Raw genomic sequence first — 20,860 nt, 5'->3', positions numbered from 1 at the left:
AAGCACTGACACATGCTATAACATGATGAGCTTCAAAAACACTATGCTAAGTGAGAGAAGTAAGCCACAGAAGGCCACATATTGTATGATTCCATTATATAAAATGTCCCAAATAGACAAACCCATAGAGACAGAAAGTAGATCAATGGTTGCCAGGAGATGGAGGGGAGGGAATAGACAGTGACTGCTAGTAGGTACAGGGTATCTTTTGCGGGTGATGAAAAGGTTCTGGAATTAGATAGTGGTGATCTTTGCACAACCTTTTGAATACACTAAAAACAACTGCATTGTATACTTTAAAAGGGTGACTTCTGGGTGACAGAGCAAGACTCCAACTCAAATAATAAAATTTTTAAAAAGGGTGATTTTTATGTCATGTGGGTTTATCTCAATTTTTAAAAATTGAAAAAATACAATTCCTTAATTCTACATCCTCAGTAGAAATCTATTCCCTTGCACTGATCCAAACGGGGCACTGTAAGAAAAGCACAGGCTTCTAAAGAGCATGCTTTGCTAAGAGTTCCGGGGCTGCCACCCTCTGGCACAGACCTCACACCAAGGACTTTGGGAAGTCAGAGCCTCTCAGAGTCTCCATTCCTCCCCTGTAAGATGAAGGAGATGAGCTAAGCAATCTTTAAAGGTTCTTTCTCATTCTAAAACCACAAGTCACTCAAGCCCAAAGTGATGTGGAGAAAAGATTCAGAAATACTCCTATTGAAGACTCAGATGAGCTTATGCCATGATTCTTCCTAAAACCATACCTTAGCCTGCAGCCGGCTCCCAATGGTGGACCTCAAGTGATACATAGAAACGACCACGTCTCCTTGCACAGTGATGTTCAAGGGAATGAAGATTTTCCCATCTTGGACACGATATTCTCTTTAAACACAGACCAAAATATACATTGAAAGAGAGTCCAATCTGGTACAGTCACACAGACACAGGTATAGTCTTCTGTGGCTCTGGCCCAGGGGCCTGTTTGCCCAGGCCTGGACCCAGAAACTATTTCGTATCTTGAGCAAAAACAGGAGTGCAGCCAGTGCCAACTAGTTGTGCAGTGGAATGGTGCTGGTCTGATGCCAGGCCCCCTCTCTCAATCCCATCTGGACTGCAACTGCCCATGCCTGCTTTGCAGATCTCATTTTCCTCAAATGCATCTAGCCCCCAGTGTATCTGCCTTTTCTTCACTTTGAATTAATAGTAAAAGCAGATATAAAGGGAACAAATAATCCATTGGCATCAGGATACAAACAGAAATGTCATGCTCTGCAAAAGCCTTGGATGCCAATCCTCAAATTCAATCTATTCCAAACTCATTTTTCATTTTGTGTTACCACCCACTTCCTTCTCTCCACATCCCTTATGACCACCCACTGGCACCTGCTCTTTATTATGGATTCTATAACTTCTTTAATTGAATCACCATCTACCTAGTTGCTCACTTAGAAACCTCATTCATCATTACCCTTACCTAATCCCATCAAGGGCATCTCCTTCTTCAATGACCAGGTGTCCTGTGTTCCCCTCCACTGCTTTAATCCTCTACATAGCTCATACTAGTCCCTTAGCCTATATCACCATCACCGTTTTATTTGAAAAGGGTCGTGGCATCCCTTGATTTACTTGTACTTTTCTATGCTTACCACTGACGTTGAACATTTTTTATATATCAGCTATTTCACAATGATATAGTACTGCAGGAAGAATATGATTCAACTCATTCCTGCTCATTTACACAAGAATTGAGAAGTACACAGGAAGAAGTAAAGTATCATGACTTACTTCATTCGTTCAAAATCTGTGCAAGTTGAATATATTTTGGTTTCTCCAATGAGTACATCACAGTAAGGGCGACATCCATTCCTCTGTTTGTTGAAAAAGGGTATTGGACTGACAGTAATCGACTTAATTGTGAGAGGCTTGAAGTGAGGGCGGTAGGGCTTGTCTGCTAGTAGGTCACACATATAGCCCAGGTATCTGAAACAGGAGATTGGCACTCTGTTGGGGCCCATCAAACCAGAATAAGCAAGCAATCTTCGCTATGAAGTTTCTTCTTGCAAATTATTGTTATAATAAAAACTTATTCTATTAATTTCTTAAACATTAACCAGCAAAAGATAATGCAACCAGTAATTTAGGAAAGATTTTATCTACTGAGATTGTTGTACTTTCCCAATGAACTGATAATGAGGCATTTATTAAATCAAAAAGCTTATGGGAGTTTAATAGTATTTCAATATTTGAACATATGTTCCTATTTTATCTAGCAGATCCAATTTATCAGCTAAAATTTGGCTTTGAATAAATTTTAGAATTTTATCATCAGAAGCACTTTTAATCCAAAAAATTAAGGAGATGCAATTTTTTAAAAAAATGAAGAAATGGTGATTAAAAGAAAGAAAAATGAATGGTATCCAAAAAGGGTTTTCTTTTTTAATCCATTTTTCAGATTATCTTTTGTAATCTACTTTATTTCTATGTCAGAGTCATAAGAAAAAATGAATTTTAAAACTCTTTATTCCCTATGTATTTTTGCATTTTCCTTTGTTAATCGTGTTCCCCACAGGAGAATCACTAGTGATAAGTATAACCAGCTACTGCTGTTTTTCCATAAAGACCCGTATAATAAAACAAAAAGGGACTGGTATTACAGCTCTGGATCAGGAAAGTTGTTCTGGCTATGTCCATTGGGTATTAGACCTGAGGCAAATCGCAACCTGTCTTGAGTCCCAGTTTCCTTACCTGTAAAATGATGGAAGTTGGACATAATATTCTTTAAAGTTTGCTTCTAATTTTAAAATCATATATTTTCATATGGGACTTACAAACTGAGTGACAATCAAATAACCTAATCTAATTCTGTTTTTCTGTAGCTCAGGATAATGCCAGATTGATGTGGTTTGGCTGTGTCCCCACCCAAACCTCATTGTAAACCCACATGTTGTGGCAGGGACATGGTAGGAGGTAATTGAATCATGGGGGGTTGGTTTTACCCATGCTGTTCTCATGATAATGAGTAAGTCTCATGAGATCTGATGGTTTTACAAAGGGTAGTTCCCCTGCACACACTCTCTTGCCTGCCACCATGTAAGACTGGCCTTCACTCCTCCTTCACCTTCCACCATGATTGTGAGGCATCCCCAACCACATGGAACTGTGAATTCATTAAATCTCTTTTTCTTTATAAATTACCCACTCTCAGGTATTTCTTCAAAACAATATGGAAATGGACTAATACAGAGACAAAGTAAAATAAACTTGTGAAAGGATTTATAAGCCAGATTTCAAACAGTACACGATACCAATTAGACCACATCTGTGCCTACCGTGCATCTAACTTACTTTACCTTCTGTGGGATGGTGAAAGTCCAATTCCTGGTCGCTTTGCATATAGCAATCGAATAGCCGGTCCAGGAGTAGAGTAAAGATTACAGAAAATGAACATAGCACCAACCAGAATTGATGATGCCGCCCGTCCATCCTGTCAAAGAAAATGCATAAACTCATGAACATGATCAAATCAGCTATTTTCCCTTGAGAATGGCAGTATTTGCAATTAAGAGAGAGAGAGTAGAGATCCTCTTAACCGGGGGTGGTTTTCATTTAAAAATTATTGACTTAAAACCAAAATCTGTCTCAGCTTTTTAAATCAAAAAGCAGCAAGGAAAGACTTATCCTTAGGATAAAATTGACTCTAATCTGAGAAGCAAAATAAACTTGATTTGTGTATCTTTACAGAAAAATAATATAATCTTTAAAGTAACTTTGGACTTGTTAGCATCAGAATTAATAGCTGAAGTCTCTTGATTTAGGACTGGAAGTAAAGAGCTCACAGGTTAGGTAAATGCTGCTTGTTGGATAGGGAACATATGTATTGCATGCAAAGTATGTTCCTAGATTCAAATAAAATAAAGAAGCTTCACCAGATTCAACTTCATTCAATGTAGAAATAAATCAGTTATGGACTGAATCTTTGTATGCCCTCAGAATTCATATGTTGAAATCCTAGCCCCAATGTAATGGAATTAGGAGTAGGGCTTTGGGGAGGTAGTTAAACAGGGAGAGTGGAGTTGTCATGAATGGGATTCGTGCCCTTATGAGAAGAAACAAAAGAGCTTGCTGTCATCTGCCTCCTCTCTTGGCCATGTAAAGATACAAGAAGACAGCCATCTGCCACCCCAGAAGCAGGTCCTCACCAGACATTAGAAGTACAGGCACCTCATCTAGGCACAGTGGCTCATGTCTGTAATCTCAGCACTTTGGGAGGCCAAGACGGGCAGATTGCCTGAGCTCAGGAGGTTGAGACCAGCCTAGGCAACATGGCGAAACCCCATCTCTTAAAAAAGAAAAAAAGAAAGAAAAAGAACTGCAGTCACCCTGATCTTGGACTTTCCAGCCTCCAGAACTACATTTCTGTTGTTTAAGCCACCCAGTCTATGGTATATTTGTTATACAGCTCAAGCTAATTAAGACAAAATTCAGTAACATCCCTGACAGATGGCGACCTAGCCTCTTCTAGAACACTTTAAGTGACAGGGAGATTACTGCTACTTGAAGTAGCCCATTCTAGTTTACAGAGTTCTTCCTTATATTGAATATGTTGAGTTGAATTGCATTCCTCCATGGCTTCCACTCAATGACCTTAATCCTTTTGTGAGAACAAAAAATAAACCTACTCCTTTCTCCCTATGGCAGTCCACATATCTGGAATACCTTCCCTTTCCATCAATGCTTCTATTTCCCATTTAAAACAAACACACTCCCTTCTATTCTTCCTCATTTGATATTCCATTTTAACAGACGTCATCATTTAACATATTTCTTCTAAACAAATTCAAGTTTTAAAATGACAATTTTAAATGTGCTGCCCAGATGTGAAATGAAAGATATGAGATATAGTGTGACCAAACTAGAGGTAAATACCATCGTCTTTATTCTGGACACTATGCTTTTATTAACATAACCCCAACCCAAACTGCTGTAAATGCAGGCTAAGTAACAACATAAGCTTTTATTATTCTCTCTACCCACTGAAACCCCTGGATTTTTTCCAGATGATCTGTTAAGGTAATGGGCAAATACATTTAATCTTTTCAAACCAGAATTCAGGACTTCAAATTGATTTATCTTGGGTTTAATTTCACATTGTTAGTTTTCGTTAAGTGACTAACCGGCAGGAACTTTTAAAATCTAATTCATTATGTGACCCTTATAATTCTAAGAAAACTGATAAGCTTAATTTCCACATCTTCACTGAAGTTGTTGATTAAAATGAATAACTAAATAAAACCTTCTCCCAGGAGAAAGTTGATCCATTAATCACCTACCTTTGGAAGCAGATATTCAACCTCAATTCAACTAAATGTATAACAACCTAACCAAATTTCTCCATCTTGACTATAAAAAACTAAGAAATATCTTGCAGGACTCCAATAAACTATCTCAATTAGTCTATTAGTCATGTGAAATATTCACTTGGTTTGATATGTGTTAGTAATGAACCGATGAACCAGTGGAGACTTCTTTTTTGCTAAGAATGTAAAATCATCTGTGCAAAACTTTCTCTGCATTTTGCCTTGAATTACCATCAGGCTCACGGCTTATCACTTTCCAGGATCAAACTCTTTCCATATTTTGGGGAAAAAATCTCCTTTCTTCATTTGCCAGGCACCTCTCCCTCCTGTTTCCACATAATACAAATGAAATCCATAAATGCTTCCCCAAGTGCTTTTGGCATTGTGTCACATAATTTAAGTCTACAGAGTAAACTAATCTGAAGGATTGTGAGGCTCTCGTACTATCTTGCAACCTATCAGCTTTGTCTTCAATCATCACTATGTCCTTCCTAGCTTGGCATTTGTTCCCTCTGATAAAGAAAACAGAATAAAGGAGTTAAGATTATACCATGTGCCTCAAGAATTTGTTGTCCTTACTCCAAACATAGTTTCTAAAAAAAGATATTTTTCTTATTCTGAATTATTTTCAGAATTTAGCCTTCCTGACACTCTTTTCACAGATCCATGGCTGTTGAATATGTAGCCTTTCTTTTTCCCTGTAATACAGGTCTTTTAAAAAGTTTTGTTTTTTTATTAAAAGATTAGTATATGATTATTATTTGAGATGGAGTCCCACTCTGTTGCCCAGACTGGAGTGCAGTGGCATGATCTCGGCTCACTGCAATCTCCACCTCTCAGGTTCAAGCAATTCTCCTGCATCAGCCTCCCAATTAGCTGGGATTACAGGCACACATCACCACACCTAGCTATTTATTTATATTTTTGGTAGAGATGAAATTTCACCATGTTGGCCAGGCTGGTCTTGAACCCCTGACCTCAAGTGATCCACCTGCCTTGGTCTCCCAAAGTGCTGGAATTACAGGCGTGAGCCACCATGCCCAGCCATGCTTGTTATTTTTAATAAATACCCAGTAGTATATTAAGAAAAAAATGAGAGCACCCTCCGCCAGCTTCAATTCCATTTCCTGAAGATGTGGTGTTGACTTTCAACACATGCCTGTCCTTTTTGAGTGAGCTTATGAGCACCCTGTAAAACCACAATCTTTTGTTTGCCTCTTCTTTTTTCTTCTTCATTAGATTTTTATTCTTTATGAAGAATCACTGGAACTGGGAGTCTCTGGTCTCCACTGAGCCATCTTTCCTCCATCAAGTTGCTAGACATAGGCTCTCTGAACTTTTAGAACATGTTTGAGTGGCGAGAAAAGCACCACGGTGCTTAAGGCTGCTTAGTGCATAAAAGTAATCTGTTCTGTTGCACCATCTGCTGTGCCTTGGAAAGGAAAATCCTTTGGTCTTTAACATTAAATTCTTTTTTTTTTGAGACGGAGTTTCGCTCTTGTTACCCAGGCTGGAGTGCAATGGCGCGATCTCGGCTCACCGCAACCTCCGCCTCCTGGGTTCAGGCAATTCTGCCTCAGACTCCTGAGTAGCTGGGATTACAGGCATGCGCCATCATGCCCAGCTAATTTTTAGTAGAGACGGGGTTTCACCATGCTGACCAGGATGGTCTTGATCTGTTGACCTCGTGATCCACCTGCCTCGGCCTCCCCAAGTGCTGGGATTACAGGCGTGAGCCACCGCGCCCGGCCCTAACATTAAATTCTTACAAACACCAAGTGTCTTTCCTTTATTGCCAAGAGTTTGGGGATGTGAAGTAAAAAAAAAAATGTTCTTCAACTTTCTTTCCTGTTTTAGCCAACTGGCTCTCAAGAAAGGACGGGGGTGGGGAATCATCAAGTAATACTATAGTAAAAACTTACACACTCAAGTTTATGGAAGAAATGAAATTTCCAGCATTAATGCTCAGATTCCATTTGTATATTCAATCAGTTATTGAAGCCTTTATACCTGGGGTACAAAAGTTTAAAAAAAGTCATGGTTCTTTCCTGCAAGGTGACAATAGTGTAGCAGAAAAGCATGGAGGAGAAGAGCTTATTATGATGCAGAGTATTAAAGCCACAGAGGACTTAGATATAATGGGAATGTCTGTATTGTGAAAATACTCAAGAGTCCAAAAGATTTTACTGAAAGTTGAGTTTTAAAGGATAGGCAAGAGTTCTGAGAAGAAGTGTTAGGGAAAAGAACTCTACGAAATTGATGGTCAGAAAAATCATTAGTCACACTGGGAATGCTCTAAAATACAGTAAATCTATGTGACTTCTTACAAGGGCATAGATATCTTTTTTCTTTTATTTTTATTCAAACACAAACAGGAAGAAAAAATAAATATGCCAATATGTTAATGTTAACTTTATTCACACAAAAGTCAATGGCATTATTAGCTGTGCATACACCACTCCTGTTTCTGTTTCCTTTATAATACTTAGCGCATTCTAGAGTCCCCACACTATGTGAACTGTGTAGGCAGATGTGTATCTGCCTTTCTCACTAGTCAAGCTTTAAGCCAAGAATAATAAATTCCTTCCTTACTTTTACAAGTCTCATATTACTGATTCCTAAATATGGGCTCAACAAATCCTGTTGAACTCAAATGTTACCTGTCTACCATTGGGCACAGGACCATTCATATTTGACCAAACCAAACCATTACCAACAACAACAAAAGGTTACTCACCAAGCAGTGGACAACACAGACATTTTTGGGATTCTGCAGTAGCCAGTTATACATATTCCGACACACAGCAAAAAGGTTGTGCAGACTGGGAGCCTGCCTAATGGGCCAACTGCATTCTGAGACCTAAGGGAACACAGCAAAAGGAAATTAATTCCCCCAGCAACTTCCTTTCCATAAGCAGGTATCACACAAAACAACAACTTCTGGAAGTGATACCACGTCTTCTCTTAACATAGCCAGGAAAAGCGGGAACAGGGTCCAAATGCAGAAGCTCCAAAGGAAGAATAGGGTGTTTAACACAGTAATTTTTTAAATTAAAGATTTTGGTTTCAGTAAAGGTATGAAAACACATTTTGAAACACATTTTAAATTAAACTAGACCATTTCAACTACATATTTGGATTTTTTTCTGTTCTGTGAGGTTCCACAGAATTTCATTTCTATTAAGCATAAAATGTTTTGACTTCCCCCCTAAATGTTTAATTATAGGGTTATAAGTCCTGCACCATCTCTAATTTATCCCAGCTTTCATCATAACATGAAAAGTGCTATAGAGTGAGCCAAAGGCAGGCTTATGCATGGATCTATTTTTTTTTTTCTCTTTTAATCAAAAGATACAACTTACAGGGGAAACTCTTGGCATTTTCATGCATTTAACATGCATATTTTTTTCATACATATGGATCATCAACTAAGTTCTGGAATACTGCTTGGCTCTCATCTATGCAACAATCATCTAGGACAGATATTAATATAAGCCCCATTTTGCAGATGAGAAAACTGACTCCCAGAGGTTATCCAGAGTCACACTGCTGCTCAGCGTCAGCACTGCCGCCCAGATCTTCTGAATATAAATCATCATGTTACAACAGCAAACAGGTTGACATGATCATTTGCTTCAAAATACTATTAAGGCATGAGCCCCAGTCGATTACATATTTACTAATTTATCTAAGAAACAATAAGGAGAAGCTTACAGTTGGACAAACTTCATGACCTCTTTAAGCCTTTCTTTCTTCATAAAATGTGGTGAATAGCAGTACCTCTTACATAAGTCCCAGGGCTGTGGACACTACATGAACATGTACTTCAAGAGCTTAGCTCAGTATCTGACACACCCAGAGTGATGATGAATGTTGGTGATTATCATTACTTTATCAAATAACTGCCAGTGCAAGACCCTGAGGTCAGACAAAGCTGGCCATGTTTGAAAAAAATGAAATCCTCCATGGTGAGAGTGTAGACTGAAGGGCGAGATCATACAGTCTTGTTAAGGAGCTGGGAGAACATTTGAGAAGGAGAACGACTCTCAGATCTACATTTCCAAAGATCTTTCAAGCTCTAGTATGGAGAAATAGATAACAAGAGCCTAAAGGTAGGGAAACCAGTCAGGAGGTTGGTGAGGAGTGTCAATAAGGGATGACAGTGGCTTAGGCTCACTGAGAGGCAGTGGGGTACAAACATACCTGAGGGACTCAGGAGACAGAGATGTAGTGAGACACCTGGACATAAGACAGGTGATACATGGTAGCAGTGTGTGCATGTGCAGGGGTGTACTGTAGAGAGTGTCGGGGGAAGGAGAGGAAAGGGTCAAGCCTGAACTCCAGGTTTCTGGCTTGAATGGCTGGATAGAAGGCTACAGGAAGTGCTATTTCCCGAGATATGAAATTCTGGAGAAAGAAAAGGTTTCATACAGATGGTGTCAGAATGTGCTCCACAATCCCAAATGTCTCAAATGCCTTCTATTTGACTGTGGGAAAAAGAGGCAGGTGGAATTTGTTTGACTAGCCCTTTTCTGGCAACCAGATAATAAATAATCAAAATATGACTGGGTAATTATCTGTGGTCTTAGTAGAGCTGACATCTAAAAGCAAACACCTGGAGTTTCTCTCTCTGGGACTTCCAAGAAAGCCCATTCTTTTTCGGTAATTTGTAACTTTTTTTCTACAAGATGACTATGGGGCAGTGGCAAGAGAACTTCCAGGTTATCCACCTTCATATATCTTTGGGAAGGACAGTATGGTTTATTAAATAAAGTATTTGAAATGTTTGGCATAGCTCCAGAACAGTCCAGGGTGATCTGGCATTGGCCTCTGTCAATTTGAACTCTATAATGGCTTGCCCCTTTTACCCAACATGACTCAAAGCTGTTTCTGGCCTCACCTTTACCCACATATATATTCCCCATTGATGTGTTTGTTCTCAAGGAATGGAAACAACTTACTGACTAAAAATATAGAATAACTGAGAAGATACATTTTGCTGTCAGAGGAATCATAAAATATATATTTGTACAAGCTGTTTTATGTCTGAAATGTAATTTCGTCCCTTGGTAAACTCCGATTCATCTTTTAAAACCCAGGTTCAAGATCTAATAGGCCTTATTGACATTTACTGAATATTTTACTCAACTGTTGCAGAATTTATATTCTTTTCATTTGCACATGGAACATTTTCTAGAATAGACCACACTTTAGTCCACAAAATGAGTATGTACAAATTCAAAAACACAGAAATCATACCAAGTATCTTCTCTGACCACAATGGAATAAAACTTGACAACTAAATAACAAAAGGAACGTTGGAAAATACACAAACACATGGAAATTAAACAATATGCTGCTGAACAACAAATGACTCAATAAAGAAATTAAGAAGAAATTTTAAAATTTCTTACAAATTAAAATAAAAATATACAAAAACATATGGGATCCAGCAAAAGAAGTACTGAAAGAAAAGTTTATAGCAATAAACACTTATATCAAAAAAAAAAAAAGAAAGACTTCAAATTAACAACCAAACAATACACCTTAAGGAACTAGAAAAGCAAGAACAAACCAAGGCCAAAATTAATAGAAATAAAGAAATAATAAAGACCAGAGCAGAAATTAAGAAAATTAAAACTAAAAAAAAATACAGATCAACAAAATAAAAAGTTGTTTTCTTGAAACAATAAGATCAATAAACCTTTAGGTACACTAAAAAAGAGAGAGAGAAGATTCAAATAAATAAAATCAGGAATGAAAAAGGAGACATAACAACTGAGACCTCAGAAATACAAAGACTCATTAGAGACAGCTATTATGAACAATTATATACCAACAAATTAGAAAACTTAGAAGAAATGGATAAATGCTTGGACACACACAGCCTACCAAGATTGAACCATGAATAAATAGAAAACCTCAACAAACCAATAACAAGTAATGAGATTGAGGCTGTAATAAAAATTCTCCTATCAAAGAAAAGCCCAGGACCTGATGGATTCACTGCTGTATTCTACCAAATATTTTAAAAGAACTAATACCAATCCTACTGAAACTCTTTAAAAAAAATGGAAGAAGAGGAAATACTTTCAAACTCATTCTACAAGGTCAGCATTACCAATATTAAAACTAGAGAAGGATACAACAACAACAACAACAAATACAGGCCAGTATCACTGAAGAACACAGGTATAAAAATCCTCAGCAAAATACTTGCAAACCAAATGCAACAACACATTAAATAGAGCATTCACCATTATCAGTAAAGATTCACTTCATGGGTACAAGCATGGCTTAATATATGCAAATCAATAACTGTGATATACCACATTAATAGAATCAGGAACAAAAAACATGATTGTTTCAATAGATGCTGAAAAAAATTTGATAAAATTCAACATCCCATTGTGATAAAAATCCTCATGAGGCCAGTTATGGTGGCTCATGTTGATAATCACAGCACTTTGGGAGGCCGAGACAGGCAGATCACTTGACGTCAGGAGTTTGAGACCAGGCTGGCCAACATGGTGAAACCCTGTCTCTACTAAAAATACAAAACTTGGCCGGGCATGGTGGCAGATGCCTGTAATCCCAGCTACTCGGGAGGCTGAGGCAGGAGAATTGCTTGAATCAAGGAGGCAGAGGTTGCAGTGAGCTGAGATGGTGCCACTGCACTCCAGTCTGTGTGACAGAGTAAAACTCTGTCTCAAAAAAAATCCTCATGAAAATAGATATAGAAGGAACATACCTCAAAATAATAATAGACATCTATGATAAATTCATGGCTAACATTGTACTGAAACGGAGAAAAATTGAAGGCCTTTCCTCTAAAGACTGGAACACGACAAGGATGCCCACTTTCACCACTATTATTCAGCATGATACTGGAAGTCCTAGCCAGAGCAATTAGGCAATAAAAAGAAATAAAGGACATCTAAATTGGAAAGGAAGAAGTCAAATTAGCCTTGTTCAAACCCAACATGATCTTATGGCTAGGAAAACTTAAACACTCCACCAAAAAAAAAACAGAACTGACAAATGAATTCCATAAAGTTGAAGAATAAAAATCCAACATATATAAATTAACAGCATTCATATATGCCAACAGCCAACAATCTGAAAAAGAAATCAAGAAAGCAATGCCATTTATAATAACTACAAAAAATATAAAATACCTGGGAATCAATCTAACCAAAGAAGTGAAAGATCTACACAAGAAGAACTACAAAACTGATGAAAGAAATAGAAGAGGACACAAAAAAAGAAAAGGTATTCCATGCTCATGGATTAGAAGACAAAATATTGTTAAAATGGAGATACTACCCAGAATGATGTACAGATTCAATGCAATCTCTATCAAAATACCAATGACATTCTTTACAGAAATAGAAAAAAAAAAAAACCATAAAATTTATATGGAACCACAAAAGACTCAAATAGCCAAAGCCACCCTGAGCAAAAAGAACAATGCTAGAGGCATCACATTATCTGACTTCAAAGTTTATTATAAAGCTACTGTAACCAAAACAGCATGGTACTGGCATAAAAACAGGCACATGGACTAATGGAAAAAAACAGAGAACCCAGATATAAATCAATACATTTACCAGGAATTCATCTTTAACAAAGATACCAAGAACTTACAATGGGCAGTGGACAGTCTTTTCCACAGATGGTGCTGGGAAAAGTGGGTAACTATACGCATGAAAATGAAAATAGACCTATATCTCTCACTATACATAAAAATCAAATCAAAATGGATTAAAAACTTGAATCAAAAACCTGAAAATATAAACAACTAGAAGAAAACATTAGAGAAATGTTCCAGGACATTGATCTGGACAAAAATTTCTTTCAGAAGACTTCAAAAGCACAGGCAACCAAAGCAAAAAATAGACAACTGGATCTATATCAAGCTAAAAACCTTCTGCACAGCAAAGAAAACAATCACCAAAGTGAAGAGACAACCCACTGGATGGCAGGAAATATTTGCAAACTATTCATTTGACAAGAAATTAATAACACAGAATATATAAGTAGTTCAAACAACTCAATAGCAAAAACAAAACACAAAAAAACAAAATTAAAAACTGGGCACAAGAGTTGAATAGAATTAAAAGATCTTCAAAAGAAGACATTAAGATGGACTACAGTTATATGAAAAAATGTCCAACATCACTAATCAGAAAAATGCAAATCAAAATCACAAGAGGCGTCATCTCACCTCAGTTAAAATGGTTTGTATCAAAAAAACAGGTAATACCAGATGCTAGTGAAGATGTAGAGAAAAGGGAACTCTCACACACTGTTGGTGGGAATGTAAATTAGTACAATCACTATGGAGAACAGTATGGAGGTTCCATGTGACCCAGCAATTCCACTACTGGGTATATATCCAAAAGAAAGGAGATCAATGTATCAAAGATATATCTGCACTCCCATGTTTACTGCAGCACTATTCACAATAGCCAAAATATGGAATCAACCTAAGTGCCTACCAATGGATGAACGGAAAAATAAAATGTGGTATACATACACAATGAAATATTAGTCACATAAAAAAGAATGACATCCTGTCATTTGCAGCAACACGGATAGAACTGGAAGCCATTATAAGTGAAATAAGCACAGAAAGAGAAATACTGCATTTTTTTACTCATAAGGAGTAATTTAAAAAGTGGATCTCATGAAGATAGAGAGTAGTAGTTACCAGAGGCCAGGAAGGGGAATGGAAAGGGGTTTGAAGAAGGAAAAAATACTGTAAATGTACTTAAACAGTACACTTAAAAATGGTAGAAGTTGTACATTATATATGCATATTTTAAATCAAATATTTAAAAAATAAAAAACCAAGTTCAAGTGCTCTCTTGTCTCTGACAGTTTCTCTAATACTCACAGACAGAAATGCTTAGTCATCTTCATACTCATGCCTTTGTTTATTTTCATCTATTACAGCTTTTTTCAGTAGAGCGACATGGTTAAGGCCACAGGCCGGATTTTCACTCTGGATTTACAATTTACTAACCTGATTAACCTTAGGCAACTTACTAACCTCTCCAGGCCTCAATTATCTAGTGTGTAAAGTATTAATGAGCATTAGAGGATTGTTGTCAGAATTAAGTAGCAGAACATAAAAACAGTAAATGCTAGCTTGTGGTCAAGCTGTCCTGAATAAACTGCTTATACTGTCTCCCCTTCTGGACACTGAGCTCCGTGAGGAGAGACCATAACTTACTCACTTTTGTAACCCCAGTGTCCACTGTGCATGTGTTGCTCATATGGCAGGTGCTCAACAGGTATTTGCTGAGTGAATGAATGAGTCAAAGAATAAAGGAATGAACGCCATTTGGTAATCTCTTTTTATAATAAGATTTGTCTATATGTACAATATCTTGAGGAGGGAACAGGTGAATCCATTTTATTTGGGTTTTTTTAGACTGCAACAAAATGAAAGTATAGCAAATTTATCTCCCCAGCAGTATTTTTAAAGATTTAAAAAACTGGCTGTTACACACACACACACACACACACACACACACACACCAAATGTCAATATCTGTAATGAGTCTCAGCTAAAAGTTGGTTAAATTATTCTTAGCACAATAGGCTAATAGCTCCAGAATCATTAACTCAATCAAGTAAATAATATTAATTTAAAGTACTCTATAATTATATATTTACTTGATATATAATTACACACCATTAAACAAACATACAATTAGAATTTTTTAAAAGCATGCACTCTGTCTAAAAGGGGAAAACATTAAGGCATAAACAAAACCAACAAAATAAAAAGGAAACTCAATCACTGCGAGCTATTTTTGTCGCTCTCTGGGGCTCACAGCTTCATGCAGTAAGCATAGTCCTTGACACTTCGCAATGCTGTCTCCAGTCTTCCTGAACACTTCCTGGGGTTGCTGAGCATCAGAGGACACCATACGGATTACCAGGCTGCCATGATACCACCCAGTGGGAAAGAGGCCAAAACAGCGCCAGGGCTGGATGCCATTCAATTTTCATCTCTCCATCATCCCTAGCCCAAGACAGGATAGGCAGAAGCAGCCATTCACTAAGCATAAGGACAAAAGCTTCATTAGCCGGGCATGGTGGCACACACCTGTAATCCCAGCCACTCAAGAGGCTGAGGTAGGAGAATCGCTTGAATCTGGGAGGCAGAGGTTGCAGTGAGCCAAGATTGTGCCACTGCACTTCAGCCTGGGTGACAGAGCGAGACTCCATCTCAAAAAAAAAAAAAGAAAGAACAAAAGCTTCTACTTAGAGACAGAGAGTAAGACTTAATTGCCATACCTGGCGTTTTATGAATCACACACCATTTGTGCAGGATGGGGACAATTCAGTCAATCATTTATTGTGGCATTTTATTATTACCAATGTTAATCATAGCTACTACTTGCTGAATGATGACTCTAAGCAAGACACTGCTATCAAATTTATTCCTTATAAGAAACTAACAAAAAAATCTTGAAGAGTGCTTATGAGAAAGGTGCTCTGTTATTGGCATATCCATTTTATACAGGAGAAAACTGAGTCCAAGGAGAGGTAAAAGTGATTTGCCCAGGAAGAGGAACAGATGAGATGTGAACCTAGGGTAATGTTTAAATTCTAAAGTTCGTATACACTACAGGGTTTCATCTCCGTTTAAAAAAATAAAAGGTATGTACTCTCCATTATATTACATTGTCTGATGATTGATAACAATTCCAAACCTTGCATTTGTAAAGTGGTTAGAGCTTCAAGTGATGGCTGTGTTTTACCACGGTTAAGACATTCAATTCATGGAAGCTGTGTAACTAGAATGTGGGATCTCTGGTCCTCTGGCCCCCAGGCCAGGGATTGTTTTTTTTACTCCAGTTATTTCCTGCCCTGACACTGAGGCATGGTGGCAGAGTGAGGGATGAAGTATGAGCTATAAAGTTCCCCTACTCCCACCAATCTCCCACCAAAGCAGAAACAACTGGGAGCTGTAGAGACCTCTTTGGTACGCTCTGGAAGAAAAAGGGGTAAAAAGACTGACCTTCAATCATGAGTCCTTTAAGACACCCTAGGTGATAATACATTTTCCAAAAATCAAATTATTCCCAAAGGGAAAGAAATCCTACAGGATTATGTCATTTAGAAATAGTTAACAAGAGGGCAGAGTCTAAAAGAACCAGCTGGGCTGCAGATTTCTAGGCTCCCTGCAGGATGCCTTCACCATACTGTCCTTCCTGAGTGGACAGAGGGAGAAGAGACAAAGTGGTCCTAGAATAGCATTACTCAGAACTTAAGAACTTTGGGGCCAGGTTAGACTTGCTGTTCATTCATCCAGCTTTCCATTTATTGCCAACGGTAATGCCAAGAAATGTGTACAGGTTCCTGATATTCTGGGACACAGCTATAAACCTTCTATGCAGAAACCTAACCAGCATATACACGCATATACACACATATTCTTGGAATGGATGGGAACAGTGTTTATGTGGGGAATGATGAGAAAGTACAGACAGTGGTGTTGGTTACACAACACTGGGAATGTAATTAATGTCACTGAACTTGTATACTACGAATGGTTACAATGATGAGTTTACGTTATGTATATTTTACCATAATAATTTTTTTAAAGGAGTGGAAGCAGATGATAAAGCTCTCCGAAGCCTACCAGGAGATCTACATCACAGAGGAGTTATGGGTCTTTTAAATTCAGATTATGAACATCTGGTTTAACTGATGCACCTTCTTGGTCTCTAGGACTTCACTGTCAGCATAAGTACTCTTATTTCCTTAATGTGGACACTGGCTATAAAGAATACAAAAAAAACCGAGGTTCAATACCTCCTCTGCAGCCCTGAATAGGTATTATAGTACTTCGCTTTTGAATGCTGGACTATGTGCTATGCATTCTCTTGAGTTGTATCCTGTGCTAAACTGAGACTAAACAAACTGCTATTTTAACATTCTGTGACATGTGCAAATATATAATAGAAAAATAAGGACAATAGTATTGATTATTTCATACAATTCCTGTCAACCAATGTGACTTCTAAGGATAAAAGCGAATCAAAATACAGAATGAAAACCCTCAGCAAAGTAAAATCTTCCGGGAAACAGCCTGTCTTTGCCAACATCACTACCTGCACCCTGAAATGCAGGTTTGAACATAGACAAACAATCACATAATCATCATGTAAAGTGACTCAATTCAGGTTTCAAGGCACAGAGATACATGATGTGGGCAGAGCCAGAGTCCCAAGAGTTTATGGATAAAAAATTCCTATGAGTTTATATACTCTCGTGAGTCTATAAATAAAACCACTTCTGTGTTTGGTATTTATGGTAGACTCTACCATCAACATTTATTAAATAAGGTTTAATTTCAGACCTAGAACTCCACAGAACTGGAAGGAGTAAGAAATGGCTCTAGTCCTCATGAACTGAAAGGTAAAAACAAAGAAAACTTTTCTAAGTCATGCAATAATGAGATGCAAATCAATTCATAGTATTAGTGCCGGAGAAAGAAAGGTCCAGGAGTTTGAAAAGAGATGTAGGCCAATCAAAAACAAAAGTAAGATGGAAACACTAGGGCTTTGGGACTGCCTCCCTGAGATGCAACTAAGCATAAAGGAGACAGGTCAGAGGATCCACTTCCCTTCTGCCAAATTCTAGGACTATCCAGGAAGAGCTAAAGATGTAGTGCAAGCCTGTGTTTTAGGAGAAAGAATTGGAAAAGCCTTATGGCAGAGTTGCTTGAACCCGGGAGGCAGAGGTTGCAGTGAGCCAAGATAACGCTACTGCACTCCAGCCTGGGCAACTGAGTGAGGCTCTGTCTTAAAAAATAAAAAATTTAAAAAAAGAAAGATAGGAGATGAAGGGTGTGTGGCATGGATGGCTTTTAAGGGAGAAGGAGTAGCTCATACAAGGAGACTGTGTGTGTGTGTGTGTGTGTGTGTGTGTGTGTGTGTGCATGCACATGAGCACATGGATATCCCTGGTTGGAGCATGTGATTTTTGGGCAATGAAGAATGGTAAAAGATAAAGTTAGAGGACCAGATAGAGGCTAGATCATCAAGAGCCTCACAAGACACTTTACAATTTGTATAGGCAAGAAATGACCCCACTCCTCTGACCTACATAGGCCTTACTCCTGCTCTAAGATCCAGCTGTCACTGGTGTCTCTTTTTACTAATCTCCCTTGGCAGGTATTATAAATATTATTTATACTTACATTGAGAGTGTCCTGGGTTCTCTTGCCAACTAGGCTTAGGTGCCTTGAGAACACAAACCAAACATTTATTTTATATCTATAGTGTTTAAGAATTCTTTGCACATCCATGCTTTTAAAAAACATTGATTATCTACATCAGGCACTGTTCTAGGTATCAAAAAAAATCGCTCCCTTCTCTTCTAGGGCAAGTAAGAGCAGCCCAGCGTAGGTGTTTATATGTAATCTCTAATTCCTTTGGTAAACTATTAAGTCCAGTCACAAAATCTTTAGTTACACTGATAGATGCCTTTCATTAAAAACATCTTTATAGAGATTGCCTTTTATAAATGTTTCACAAAGATACATCTTACATGTTTAAATGCTTCTATAATGATATTATATCTCTTCTATAATGATATTATATCTTTATAAAGGTGATTTCTGAGGGAAAATTATCCAGATTATCAAAGCTCTTTCAAGGTCAAATAAAATTTCTATGAAATATTGTGTAGGATGTTCCACAGTCCTAAAATTTTATGAAAATAATGGCTCTGACTTAGCCTCCAAATAAGAAAAATCCATTCGAAAGATTTGCCTTACATTAAAAACAAAATATCTATCCACATTTTTGTTTGATGTTAATTCACTTGTTCTGAATTAGCTAATAGGTGGAATAAGAGTTGGAAGGTTATTTTATTACAGTAGAATTTAAAGAGCTGCACTTAAAATCTCTATTACAGAATGGCAATTTAGATCAAACCACTTCAGAACGATGTTATCAGTGCTTTATCAAAGACTGGTCCCCACGGCTACATCAGGAGCAGCCCCCGGGAAGTTGTCAGAAATGTGGATTCTCACGCTTCCCTTGTCCTTCTGAATCAGAAGTCTGTGTTTAACAAGCCCTCCAAGTGATTCTGAGGCACACTAAAATTTGAGACTTCTCAAAATATGCTGAAAAAGAGGTCCTTAAAACTCTCCCATATCTTATTGATTATTAGGGCAGGAAGGAGCCTTAGAAAGCATAAACACTAATTTTCTTGTGTGTGTTACAGATCTGGAAACTGAGGCCCAGAGATTACCAATGGGAACTGGAATTTGGAGCAAACTATGTTCCAGCATCAAATCTGAGATCCTAGATACACAGCACTGTCAACGAGCTATCATTTTACATATTTGACATCAAGTTTCACTTTTAAAGGAGCTATGCATGGAAATTCCATTCTATTTATAAATAGACCCAAATGAATCTAAAGACTAAGTCAAAAATATTTAGAGATGTTCTTGAGAGGGGGAAAATGGCCTTTTTTTAGTAAGTCAGAATTCAGTGGTCAGAAATATCAGGCTCGATATCAAATTCAAACCTAAGCCAATTCTCAGTTCCTTAACCAGGTTAAAACTAGGAATATTTCTCTGCCTAGTTCAAAAAGCTTCTTAAAATATATTAATGGAAAGACATTTTCATTAACACTCATTGGTACTGCTCTAGCCACACTGCCTCATCTTGATACCAAGTAGCAATAAAGGAGTCAAAGGCATAATTAGTGTAACAGCATGAAGGCAGCCGACTGCCCTAGCAGCAGTTCAATCTCCAAATTAAGCCTCATGAACAATGTGCCATGGAACAACCAGCTACCAGCAGACTTGAGACCCCAACTTCGATGGTATTTCATTGACGGATACACTTTCCCATAAGTATCCCCAGCCAAGGAAAATCTTTAGGATGTCTCACAGCAGCCTAACAAATATTTTGTGGACAGAAGTGTCCAGAGTGTATAGTTTTTCAGCTTCAGATGTGTAAGGGCAAATGCTTTGAGGGGTCTCTAAGGAGGAAAAACACCCTGTCATGTCTTCAACAGTACAATCTCAGGGCTAAAAATCCTTACCCGGCTGTGAAACTTGGCAGTTCGATAAGACTTAGGTGACAGATTGTATACTGTGTAGTGGTCAAGATGTCTGGAATCCAAAAAGCTTCGAATGTCATCAACCTGATTCCTGAATCCTATATCAACATTGTCCAGAGGAAAGGACATCACTAGGAGAGATCACACAGAAAGAGAACACGTTAAACGTTTAGGTTTGCTGTCACAATGGGCAGCAGCTGGAAGCTGAGCCAAAGGACGGTTAATTAACATGAGAAACTTACCAATAATTCTGGAGGTAACATAAGTGAAGTCTAAATCTCCCTTTGTGTAGCTAAAGCAAGACAAAATATGGGCACTCATTAAAATGATCCAGATATGCCAAGATTTCTCTCTCTCAATCACTTGCACATATGAACTGGGAACTGCTGTCCAGGGGCATC

The 20,860-nt window shown here is 37.9% G+C and overlaps 1 protein-coding gene across 17 annotated transcripts in view; it reads right to left on the bottom strand.

Annotated features, from left to right (window-relative positions):
• DNAJC6 (DnaJ heat shock protein family (Hsp40) member C6) overlaps nucleotides 1–20,860 on the bottom strand; it is a 178,458-nt gene that overhangs the window by 29,352 nt on the left and 128,246 nt on the right. For 9 of the 17 annotated variants that reach the window (XM_054236379.2, XM_035251754.3, XM_035251750.3 and 6 more), the window contains 6 exons: nucleotides 20,702–20,751; nucleotides 20,442–20,590; nucleotides 8,092–8,214; nucleotides 3,348–3,481; nucleotides 1,783–1,977; nucleotides 762–879 (listed from right to left, as the gene is read on the bottom strand). In XM_054236379.2, the coding sequence (XP_054092354.1) occupies nucleotides 762–879; nucleotides 1,783–1,977; nucleotides 3,348–3,481; nucleotides 8,092–8,214; nucleotides 20,442–20,590; nucleotides 20,702–20,751 (769 nt within the window). The remainder of the gene's footprint in view (nucleotides 1–761; nucleotides 880–1,782; nucleotides 1,978–3,347; nucleotides 3,482–8,091; nucleotides 8,215–20,441; nucleotides 20,591–20,701; nucleotides 20,752–20,860) is intronic. The other 8 variants (XM_078332137.1, XM_078332139.1, XM_078332138.1 and 5 more) reach the window with 2 other exon arrangements.

Source organism: Callithrix jacchus, chromosome 7 (genome assembly GCF_049354715.1).
Source record: "Callithrix jacchus isolate 240 chromosome 7, calJac240_pri, whole genome shotgun sequence".
Lineage (NCBI taxonomy): Eukaryota > Metazoa > Chordata > Mammalia > Primates > Cebidae > Callithrix > Callithrix jacchus.
Note: the sequence above shows the minus strand (reverse complement) of the source record. Positions and strands in the feature narration are given on the sequence as shown.